Consider the following 12,722-nt stretch of genomic DNA (forward strand, 5'->3'; position numbering starts at 1 on the left):
AAGCTAGTAGCCCCAGTGTCGGGTAGGCACCACCAATTGTAAGCAGCCATATTCATTGTTTTCTATATATCCCATGCCTAATTATCCAGGGAGGAAGTGTTCTTATCTATCTCCAGTCTATTCATATGAGCAGGCACTATCCTGCACAAGTGTTTGTGACTTTCTTTTTAATTAAAGAAGTCAATTATATCTGGTAAGCAGATTTTATATCTAGCATTGTTGGGTGCCGTTTTTTTGGTGAAGGATATCTCACTATATATTTAGAAGATTATCCACACAGAAGATCACTTTGGAACTGTTTTCTTCTTCATTTGGGACTTTATTTTTCACATTTTTTTTTTGCGATTTTTTTTGTGATTGATTGATGGCATGTTTTTTTACATCGTAATTTGATCACTATCTTTGCTTTACATTATATAGAATATATGTTGACAATCAAATAATAATTTATATAATTTTTTTTACATATTAGCTATTAATAGCTGTTGTATTAGCGCCCTCTATTCACTTTCCACTGGTCTTTGACCACATTGATCAAATCAGGGGAGTAGCTTATTATATACCGTATTTATCGGCGTATGACATGTGGCGGCGTATAACACGCACCCCAAGTTTAGGAGGGAATTTTAAGGAAAAAAACTTTTAGGAGGGAAGTTTAAGGGAAAAAAAAACTTACATTTAAATGCCCATCAATGTAGCCTTATCAGTGTCCATCTGCAGCCTTGTCCATCATTGCAGCCTTGTCAGTGTCATCTGCAGGCTTGTCCACCATTGCAGCCTTGTCATGCAGCCTTGTCCACCATTGCAGCCTTATGCAGCCTTGTCCGCCATTGCAGCCTTATGCAGCCTTGCCCACCATTGCAGCCTTGTCCGTTTTATTTGCCTCTTTTTTATTTTTTAACAATGCCGCTGCCAATATACAGAGCCGGATGTGTATCTCGGTGTCGCGCGGTAGTTCTTGGCGGCCTCCGGCCGCCTTCGGCTCTTCTCGGCAGCTTTCGGCCGCCAAGAAGAGCTGAAGGCGGCCGAAAGCTGCTGAGAACGGCCGAAGGCGGCCGGAAGCCACTGATAATGGCCGAAGGCGGCCGAAAACCGCCTTGAAGTGCTGAAGGCGGCTGAAAGCTGACCAGAGGCTCAGAACTGCGGGGAATCGGCGTATAACATGCACCCGCGATCTTCCCCTGCTTTTAAGGGGAAGAAAGTGCGTGTTATACGCCAATAAATACGGTAGTTTGTATTAATTGTTTTGCGCTGAGTTTATTCACTTACGGATCCTTCTTGTGGCCTGACATGGAGGCGAATGAGGGGAAGATGGCCACCCATCTCCATATCATTGCAGGGTGGAAGCGACGTCAAAATGTCATAGCTCTTAAAGGGCCATTTTTAAATTTATTTTTTTTAATTACATTTTTATTTTTAACTGCATTTTAGTGTAAATATAAGAACTGAGGTTTTTTTGAGCCCAGATCTCATATTTAAGAGGTCCTGTCATGCTTTTTTTTCTATTATAAGGGATGTTTACATTCCTTGTAATAGGAATAAAAGTGACACGTGTTTTTTTTTTTTTGTTTTGTTTTTTAAACAGTGTAAAAATAAAAAATAAAAGGTAAATAAGAAAAAAATAAAAATAAAGGCTTAATGTACACGGGTGTTTTTACAACCTCTCCTGAATGATTTAACTTGACAGATAGTATCCCACGTTTTGCCGCGTTTAGCCAATTTTACCCGCATTTGCGTTTAGAAGTGTTTGAAAAAAGTTTTCTTTTTTTTTAAATAGCCAAAAATGAAAAACGAAACATGGCTAAATGCGATTTACCATGTTTAGAAGTGTTTGCCGCATGAAATGCCTCTAAACTCAGCGTCTAACCTCCATTTTTTTGCTTTCCAAAAAAGGCCTCTAAACTCAACTGCCTAAAAATAACATTAAACGGCCCTGTGTACATGTACACATAAGATAACATTGGATGAGTTCAGAGGCAGCTGAAAAAAGCAGCCAACTGCCTCTGAATGTCTGTTTACCAGCAGCAGTGTACATGAGGCCTAAATGTGCTCCATCTGACGAGCTTGCATGCAGAAGTGAAGGCATATGTGAGTAGCGCCCGCATATGAAAACGGTATTCAAACCACACATGTGACATATCGCCATGATCGGTAGAGTGAGAGAAATAATTCTAGCCCTAGACTTGCTCTGTAACTTAAAACACACAACCTGTAGAAACGTCGTCTATGGAGATTTTTAAGGGTAAAAATTTGTCGCCATTCCATGAGTGGGCGCAATTTTGAAGCATGACATGTTGGGTATCAATTTACTCAGCGTAACATTATCTTTCACAATGTAAAACAAATTGGGCTAACTTTACTGTTGTCTTAATTTTTAATTCAAAAATTCAAAAAACTGTATTTTTACCCAAAAAAGTGGGCTTGTAAGACCCCTGCGCAAATACGGTGTGATAGAAATTATTGCAATGACCGCCATTTTATTCTCTAGGGTGTTAGAAAAAAATGTATAATGTTTGGGGGCTCTAAGTAATTTTCTGGCAAAAAAAACTGTTTTTAGCTTGTAAACAACAAATCTCAGAAAGAGGCTCGGTCCTTAAGTGGTTAATCAGGGACTGAATTAAGATTCTGAACTCCATTGAAGCACTCCTTATTGAGACCAGGTGTGTAGTCCTATTGTGACCATGCTGCAGTACTTGAGTCTGAGATTATGAGTATTACTATTAGAAGTATTACATTTTTTTTTTTTATTCAGTCCCATAGAAACAGCACCAAAGTACCGAAAGCAAATGCAGAGTTGGCTGTAGCAGGGTTTAAATGCGATTTTTAAACTAAGGTTCTGGATAAGGGCACCACTATGCAAGGCTGTGACAGAAGAGACTGCTACCAGATGATAAATTAATATGGAGGTGTAATCTGGTACAAACACTGTTGGTGACAAAGAGCTTACACCCGGTCAAAAAGGTGAACTTATTCTTTAAGGCCCTCCAAAGTGTGTAGCTGCAGTATGGCCGTTCCAGCAGATGGTGTAGGGTGCAAGCTGCGTATTATATTTCTGACTCTCTGCTAAATTTCATCTTTTGAAAGTTTGACAGAGTTGGAATGTCAAGGCACATAACAAATGTTTAAAAAAGCTGAAAAAAGTCAAGATGCAGAGAAAACAAAATGATGCGACTTTAAGCACAAAAGTCATTTCTACAGTGTCTTCTTTATTAAAAACAGCTTATACCAATTTTCCCCGATTTGTCAAAGAACTGTAAAAAATCTGTCTACAATACAATTTGGTTTTTGGACCTATAAAAAAAATCAGTGAAGAAATAAAAAATAGTAAATCTGTCGAGGATCAAAATTTTACAAATGAATAAGGCCCTGCTGCAGATTTTTGTCTTCAGATTTACCCAAACCATGTAGTAGAAGGGCCTGCGTGATTGCATACACATTGAAGCTCCTAAGGTTTGACCTCATATTATATGGTTTTGGCAAATCTGAAGGAAAAAATCATCAGAAAATCTAAACGTGCGTATGGGGTCTAACACAACAAATGAGTCACTAGTTCTACATTTAATACTGCTTTGTATTTTCTTTCTCATGTAGAGGAATCATAAAGGTTTCATGTACCAAAGAACATTGTAGGAGGCTGAATGTGACAAAGCTGTATCTAATCTGTCAAAAGTAATTAATACATCTAAAGCTACAACAAGGCTTTTCTGACCTCTAGTGGTCATCTAATATAACAGGTTTTGTTCACATTCTACAAGACCTTTCTGCTCCATTGATGTGCATTATTGCACATTCGTTATTGTGCTTTATTTTATGCATTACTGTGTGTTGCAGTAAGGCGGTTCATTCCAACAGCAACAGAAGAAAAACATATCTGTAACATTTTCTTTACACAACACACACTGGCCGTTATTTACTAAAGGAAAATCCACTTTGCACTGAAAGTGCACTTGGAAATAAAGTCGCTGTAGATCAGAGGGGGACTTGCGAGGAAAAGAAAAAACAGCATTTTAGCTGGACCATGATTGGATGATAAAATCAGCAGAGCTTCCCCTCATTTCAGATCTACCCCTTAGATTTAGAGCGACTGCACTTCCAAGTGCACTTCTAGTGCAAAGTGGATTTGCCTTAGTAAATAACCCCCACTATGTGCATTGCAGTGAGCTGTGCAGTGAGCTGTGCTGCAGGCTTGTGGCCACCCACTGTGCTTGTGTGTTGGGGTGGCAGTTTTAAAAGAATGGCACTCCAATGCACCACACACAGTTGTACGTGTTAACGTGTTGTGACAAAGTGATGTAAAACGCCCATTACTGAAATGCATAGGTCGGAAGTCAGCATTCAAGTTTTTCCTACATTTTAAAATGTAGAAATGATATGTATTCATATAGATAACTTGCCTGACAATACTTTTTTTTTACAAAAGGCAAATCCACTTTGCACTACAAGTGCAAACTACAAGTGCAAAGTGCACTTGAAATTGCACTGAAAGTGCACTTGGAAGTGCAGTCGCTGTAAATCCAAGGGGGACATGAAAGGAAAATAAAAAACAGCATTTTAGCCTGCACATGATCGGATGATAAAATCAGCAGACCTTCCCCCCTTTTCAGACCTTCTCCTCAGATTTACAGCGATTGCACTTCCAAGTGCAGTGCAATTTCAAGTGCAATTTGCATAAATAACCTCCATTGCCTTATGAAAAAAATACAAATAGAATTCTTATGCCTCGTACGCACGATCGGACTTTCCGACAACAAAGCCGTGGAATTTTGTTACGAAGGGCATTGTCTCAAAATTGTCTTGCATACACACGGTCACACAAATGTTGGCCAACAATTATGAACATAGTGACATACTAGACGTACTATGTGGTTTTTCAACTCTTTAGCAATACCCTTTGGGCTCCTTCTACTAATTTTGTGTTAGTAGGAGTTTGGTGAGTGTTGATTTGCGCTTTTCTTTTCACGTTTTTCATTTTGTGCTTTTCAGTTTGTTTCTGTGCGGCCGTGTTGCGGAATCGGAGGAGATAACGTGTTCTCTATTATTAACCTTGGAGTTATTGCTTTGACATTATTTTTTTGGTTGAATAATGATTTGATTTGGTATATTTTCTATATTTTTGGATGCGTAGAATGCACTTTTTGTTTAAGTTCTGTTGGCATGCCTAATTTTTTTTTTTTTTATGCACAATAAAAAAAATTGTGTACAATAATTATTGGCTATGTGTTTTACTTCAAATGACAGTTTGGGAGTAGGCAGTTACATAAAAAAAAAAATACAATGTAAAATTGACAAGGGACACCAACATAGTTTCATTGTATCTTTGATCTTATAAACTATGGGATAATGGTGTTGTGGTAACTTGCACAAAAAAAAAACAAAAAAAACATAATAATATTATTCTTGATATATATAAAAAAAGCCTTTGAAAATTTGTGTGCGATAACTCCATCAGTAACACCAACAAAGCAGCTTCATTATTATCCCATTAAAGAAGAAGATAATTGTGTGCTGCATTTGGATATTTCATAATCTGCCACGCCACGAATGTTAATTCTCCATTACAAACGCTAGTTTACAAGACCGACTGCTTCTGCTTCCGAGCATGCGGGTGTGTACACTGTGGACTTTTGTCCGACAAACTTGTGTGCTCACGATCAGGAAATCTGACAACACACATTTGTTGGCAGAAAATTTGAATACATGCTAGCCAACATTTGTTGGTGGAAAGTCAGACAACAAATGTCTGATGGAGCATACACACGGTCGTATTTTCCACCAACAGCCTGACATCCAACATTTCCCATCAAAAAATCTGATTGTGTGTATGCAGCTTAAGTCCCTGGCCATTCACAGAAATTGTAAAGCTTAAATTCCAAAAATGCAATCAGTATTAAGTCCAAAATGCTCAAATTGGTGTATAGCAACATAAAGGGAAAAAAAGGTGCTTCGGCATATCTATATACAATATGCATGAAAAAAAAAAAAAGTGACAGGTAATTATATCATTGTTCTTCAAAAAATTATCCATACACATCCACTACTTAAAGTGGTTATAAACCCTTACAACACACTTTGACCTACAGGCAAGCCTAGATTAAGGCTTACCTGTAGGTCCAAGAAATCTCCTAAACCTATACAGTTTAGGAGATATTTGCTCGAAGACAGGCACCGCTGTCTACGGCGCATGCGCCGTAGACAGCGGCGCGCAGGCGCACTGAGCGCGGCATCTTCAACGACGGAGATGCCGCGCGTGTCGGCTCCTGTGCGCATGCACGGGAGTGACGTCATCGCGGCTTCGCCGAATGACAGCGGCAGAGCTGCGAGACCCCACCGAGAAGATGGATGCGCCAGACTACAGGTGACAGTGGTGACTTCGCTGGCTCCTGTGTCAGGTAAGTGACACATAATGGACTACTATGCGATGCATAGTAGTCCATTATGCTTTACCTTTGCAGGGAATGAAAGAGGAAGTAAACCCATCAGGGTTTACTTCCTCTTTAATGGCATTGTAATCTGCTTGTCTGGTTCAAAGGTTTTTATTGAAAGATCAACATATAGTAACAAGTATAATGTATCAATTAAAGGTATTTTAGTAGTTACATGTAAAATAAATAAATAAAATAAAGAAGCCGGTTACGGCATTGTATTATAACACACAGATGGTAAAATTAACGTTTGATAAGTTCCCTTTTTATCAAAATTATAGAGTTTCCAGACTGTTTCAATATTAGCTTACATTAATATTTAGAGGATCATTATCAGGTAATGAAAGAAAATTAGGTCTATTTGTGTCTGCGTTCTTATGTGTGTTAAACATTTGAATAAAGTATATGTATCAAACTACTGAGTGTGATATTTTAAATATATTCAATATCACCTGTTTGTAATCAGATTTTCGATAATTCCTTAATTTATGTCTTTTTTTGCGTCTTCATTTAAAAACCTTTCCATTTCCCCCTCACTTCTTTTATTTGAAATAAGCAGTGCACATTACACTATTAGTAGTTGTGATCTAAACACATTACACAACCATAGTCCATTGCCTGTAGTTCCTATTCCATCAAAGGGGCAAATGAGAGAGGGTGGCAATGTTCCTACATACAGTGGGATCACAGAGAGTGAATGTAGCTACCTTCTAACTGGAAGTCAGATCATACTAGAAAAAATTTGGTGGAGGAGGAGAGCGAAAGAAGGTACCTTTGAGTTAATAATACATGTGAAATAGAACGTTCTTTTTAAACCAGTGTTTAGTGTCACTTTAAGGCTTCAAGGAACCAGGGAAGGCAAAAGATACTGTATGTAGACAAAATATAAGCAGATATACAGTTATAGTGCTAATAAAGCATCATTTACCTAAGTATATTGTAGATAAATGCAGTCTGCAAAATATGGAAAATCAAGAAATAAATTCAGCAAGATGATTTAGCTATTGTAGCATTGGGGTGATTATACTCACATTGTAGGTGTTTTTCCAATGGTATATCAGTCCAAACTTTAGGGCATGCAGGCCACTTTTATTAAACAGAATAGGACGTTCACTTAACATTAGTTGCCCATGCAGGGGTTCTTCCACATCAACAGGAACAGTCAACGGAAAAAACCAAGCCACCTAGCTCCTTTGTCAGCAGCACCACTGCTTTTCTTAGCAGTCCCTCTGACTTTCTTGTCCTGGTTCATTTGGATCTTTTATGCCCTCTATACAGGGTCGGACATTCCGACGACAATATCCATCATATTTTTTCCGACGGATTTTGGTCCAAACTTGTCTTGCATACACATGGTCGCACAAAGTTGTTGGAAAATCCGATTGTTCAGAACGCTGCGACGTACAACACATATGACGGGACTATAAACGGGCCAGTAGCCAATAGCTTTCGTCTCGTAATTTATTCTACACATGATCGTATTTTGTTGTTGGAAAATTTAGGATCCAGCTCTCACACTTTGTGTGTCGGAAATTCCGACGGAAAAAGTCAGATGGAGCCCACATACACTTGGATTTTCCAACAACAAGATCTGATTGCACTTTTTCCGTCAGAAAGTCCGACCGTGTGTACAGGGCATATGGCTTCAGTTGCAGTGCCCTGCTGCACAGCTCACTCCTGACCTCGGAATAGGGGTTCTCCTGACACCTTGATAGTAGCCCACCTGACTGGAATGAGGCCTCCTGGCTGCTGGCTGGGGCATCTCTAATCCCTGGGTGAGACCTTCTGTCGTTGACTCCTGGCTGGGGCTTCTCTGATCCCTGGGTGAGACCTTCTGTCTTCAATATGGGAGCTGTCTCCAAAGCGGGCATCCTGAGGTGTCCTCAAGCTTGAGTATATAATGACCCCACACACCTGTGTACTCACACAGGCTACAGGCATGCAGTACAATCCAGACACTGTATTGAAAGTTCCATCCCACCCAAGGCACTTTGGAACCTTCAAACCTCAGGTCCCAACCCACATTTACCGAATCCAGTGAAAGTCCAGTGAAAGTCAAAAACACAGCTTTCTCTGTTCAGAAACAACAGTCTGGAACCTGCATTAAGCCTTAATGTGAATTCTGTGTCATTTTCACAGTGTGGCAGGGCCTCACACTATCACACTATGTAACAAGTATAACAAGTCACTACACAGGTTTTTCTTTCTGTAGTCATGCCTTGGTCCCATTTGCCATTATATACATATACAACATAGTGTCCTATAAATGCTGTTAGGCCGCGTACACACGCGCGGACTGTTCGCCCAACCTTGTCCGCTGAACAGTGTTTGGGCGGACAGTCCGCTCGTGTGTGGGGCTTCAGCGGACAGTTTCAGCGGACAGTTGGCCGAACAAGGTCTTACGGAAATTCCGAAAAACTGTCCGCTGAAACCTTGTTTCAGCGGACTGTTCGCTCGTGTGTAGGCTTGTTCGGCCAACTAAGTCTCGCGCATGCTCAGAAAGGATTTCCACGTCGGAAGGTTGCATTGCAGTGTATAGGACGTCGTATCTTTCGTCCCGTCGTACGTGCCGTTCACGTCATCGCGCACGGTTTCAGCAAACTGTTCGTCCGTCGTGTGTGGCCATGTCCGTCCATGCTAAGTTTGAGCGGACTGTTCGCTCAAACTGTTGGACGGACAAAGTTGGGCCAACAGTCCGCGCGTGTGTACGCGGCCTTACTCACTTCCTGCCTTTAGTGTTAGTGTATGTATCAAGAGAGAAAGGAGTCACTGGAGAATACTTAGGAACACTGGTGCAGTACTAGCAGACAGTTTACCTGAGTTCCGATTTAGGCATTTTTAATATAACCAGTTAATCTGCTCTGTCTGTAGACCCCTGTATCAGACCTCCTTTTTAAAATGGGCATTTCCTGACAAATAAATGAATGTGACAGCATTCTCATCCTTCTTCGCTATTGTATGTTGTGTGATGATCATGACATGGAGAGCAGAAGAAAGGAAGCATGAGTAGACTTCTACATTATGAGACTCTAATGCCACGTACACACGATCATAATTCTTGTCGGAAAAAGCTCTGATGGTTTTCCCGACAGAATTCCAACGGAATTCGGCTCAAGTTGTCTTGCCTACACATGGTCACACCAAATTCCGATCGTTTAGAACATGTTGATGTACAACACGTGCGACGCAACTAGAAAAAGGAAGTTCAATAGCCAGTAGCCAATAGCTTCTGTCTCGTAGTTGAATTCTTAGCATGCGGGATTTTTGGTGTGTCGGAATTGCATACACACGATCGGAATTACCGATAGAAAGTTTTTCCGTTAGGAAAATTGAGAACATGCTATAAATTTTTGGCTGGCGGGAATTCGGACAGCTAAATTCCGATGGAGTATACACACGGTCGGATTTTCTGATGAAAAGCTCTCATTGGTCTTTTTCTGGCCGGAATTCCGATCGTTTGTACGCGGCATAACAGACAGCTTTCCAGACTGGAATTGTGCAATGGGAGTCCCTATGCAGCCATGGGTGGTGTGTATCATGGCTCGGCAGGGACTCTTGTATAACAGTAATGTTTAAATGCTCAGCCCACGGTGCAAAAAAAAAAAAAAAACAACTAGGTGGCAGACGCAATGTCAAAAGTAGCTACCTGGCTTTCCTGGGGCTAGAAAACACTTTGTGTGAGAACATTATGTACATACATTTAATATGTTATCTTCTGTTTTCATTGTTACCAGGACTTAATGAGCTACAGGAACATCATTGGTGATCTGAAAGTATTTCTTGATAAATATGAAATTGATATACTTATCCTTTTGGCCAGCTACACATGTGGAGAACAGTCATCAAGACAACAAATTGCAGTCTATTCAGACAATCCTGAACTATGTAGTCAAGTAAGTTATTCTCAAATCCCATTTTGCATTTTTTTTTCTTTATTTTAGTTTTTGAAAAATGTATGTACAGAGTCAGATTGTACAAAGGCAAGCAGGTGTGAAAGGAAACAATCAAGCTTTTCTGATAAAGTTTGCATGGACCAGTAATGTATAAACAGAATCGGTCATAAACGTCAAGATTTTCTTTACACTTGAGTCAGGGTATATATCATTGTTATACAACACAGATATATGGTAAAAAGTTAAACCTTGGCTGATTCAGTTTAGGAAGTTGTGACCTTGGCTCAATTTGGCCCAATACACACTCAAGCCAGTGGTGTGAACCCATAGGGGATGGATGGAGAGAATTAAAGTGATTGTAAAGTTGATTTTTTTTAAACAATAAACATATTATACTTACCTCCGCGGTGCAGTTGGTTTTGCACATAACAGCCCAGAGCCTTCTCTTCTCGGGTCCCTCTTTGCTTCTCCTGGCCCCTCCCTCCTATGGAGTGCCCCCACAGCCAGCAGCTTCCTATGGGGCCACTGCACCCGAGTCACAACTCCCTGTATCCATTCAGACACAGAGCCCCAACCCGGCCCCTCCCCGTCTCTCCCCTGATTGACTGACTGACTTTTATTGACAGCCATGGGAGCTAATTGCGCCGCTGCTGTGTCTCACAATCAGGAGGAGTGTTTCAGATGGCTTAGAGATTCATGGACATCGCTGGAGAGAGAAGGGGCTCATGTAAGTAATTAGGGGACGCTGGGGAGGCTGCTACACACAGAAGGCTTTTTATCTCAATGCATAGAATCGTTTGGCTGTACCTTTCACCACAGGGGAGCCTCAACAATAGATGTATATTTGCACAGAAAAAAAGGCACCCAAAATAACCCAACAATACACCCCTCTCCCAATCCTCCACCCCCTAAGGACCCCCCCCCCCCCTCTTCTTTCTGTTGTCAATTCTGGAGTCATCTCTACTCTATACCCCAGATTAGTGATGGACGAACTTCTGATGGGACGTTTCGCAAACTCGAACCGCGAACGTGACCAAAAGTTTGCGAACCTCAAGGTTCGCTGCCAACTCCATTGACTTTAATGGCAGGCGAACCTTAAAAACCTCCAGGTCATATTTTCAGCCACAAAATACTTACTAGCTGTGCACACATAGTCCCACAACATGGACACTGACATAACAAAAAGTATTAAGTGAATCTGGGATTGACAACGACAAGCATTCTTTTTTTATCTGTGAAATTTTGACAATTCAGGAGCGCATGAAGGCCATGGAGGGAGAGGCAAGGTCAGGGCAGGCTATGAAGAGGGTGCAGGAGATGATCAGTGCCACAGTCAGGGCAGCGCAGTCCTGTGCCAGTGTCCCAACCTGTGCTTGAGCCCCCCCCTCTACCAGGCCCTTACCCCCACCTATGCAGGTCTCCACTGCGGTGGTCCGGAGGTGCCAGTCCAGTGCTGATCCTCAACCATGGTGCTGGCACTGCCTGCTGATTGGCTTCTCCGCTGCTATCTCCCTCACTGTCTTAAACCAGCACCACGATAGAGACTGAGCACTGACACCAGCACCATGATAGAGACTGAGCACTGACACCAACACCGAGATAGTGAGCACTGACACCAGCACAGTGATAGAGAGCACTGACAACAGCACCATGATAGAGAGCACTGACACCACACCAGCACTGAGATAGAGAGCACTGACGCCAGCACTGATACCAGCAACTCGCTGCAGGACCCTATTCAAAAAGGAGGGTACAGGCATATAGTACGGTGTGCTTTTTTGTACAAGGAAGTGAGCCAAAGTTAGAAAAAAGGTCAGTGTGCTAATAAATCGTTTATAGAGTTATGCATATACATGGTCTACTGGTCACATGTGTTGAATTCCTCTGAGATCCATGCCTCATTCATTTTTATAAATGTGAGGTAGTCAACACTGTCGTGAGCTAGGCGAGTGCACTTAGCGGTCACGATCCCCCCTGCTGCACTGAATGTCCTTTCGGACAGGACACTGGACGAGGGGCAAGCCAACAGTTCCATTGCAAATTCGGCAAGCTCTGGCCAGAGGTCAAGCCTGCCCACCCAGTAGTCCAGGGGTTCATCACTTCTCAGAGCGTCCACATCGGCCATTAACCCGATGTAGTCGGACACCTGTCGGTCTAGGCGTTCCCTGATGCTGGATGCGGATGAGACATGTCGATGGGTCGGTTGAAAGAATGATCTCATATCAGAAGTCACCAACACATCTTCAAACTGCCCTCTTCTTGCAGGCGCTGTTGGATTGGTACCCGCAACTCTCTCTGGGAGTGGGAATTCCTCCTCTGCCAGCGCACGCAAAATCAGAATGAAGCATTTCTCGAAGCAAAGCCTGTAAGTGCTCCATTCTGACAGCCCTCTGTGATGGTGGTAACA

The 12,722-nt window shown here is 41.7% G+C and overlaps 1 protein-coding gene across 4 annotated transcripts in view; it reads left to right on the plus strand.

Annotated features, from left to right (window-relative positions):
- The window catches only part of PRUNE2 (prune homolog 2 with BCH domain), a 483,266-nt gene that overhangs the window by 257,382 nt on the left and 213,162 nt on the right, over positions 1 to 12,722 (plus strand). For all 4 annotated transcript variants that reach the window (XM_077474900.1, XM_077474897.1, XM_077474898.1 and 1 more), the window contains exon 7: positions 10,157 to 10,315. In XM_077474900.1, the coding sequence (XP_077331026.1) occupies positions 10,157 to 10,315 (159 nt within the window). The remainder of the gene's footprint in view (positions 1 to 10,156; positions 10,316 to 12,722) is intronic.

Source organism: Lithobates pipiens, unplaced genomic scaffold (genome assembly GCF_037356315.1).
Source record: "Lithobates pipiens isolate NorthernLeopardFrog02 unplaced genomic scaffold, aLitPip1_a1.2 Scaffold_13, whole genome shotgun sequence".
In the NCBI taxonomy this organism is placed as follows: Eukaryota; Metazoa; Chordata; class Amphibia; order Anura; family Ranidae; genus Lithobates; species Lithobates pipiens.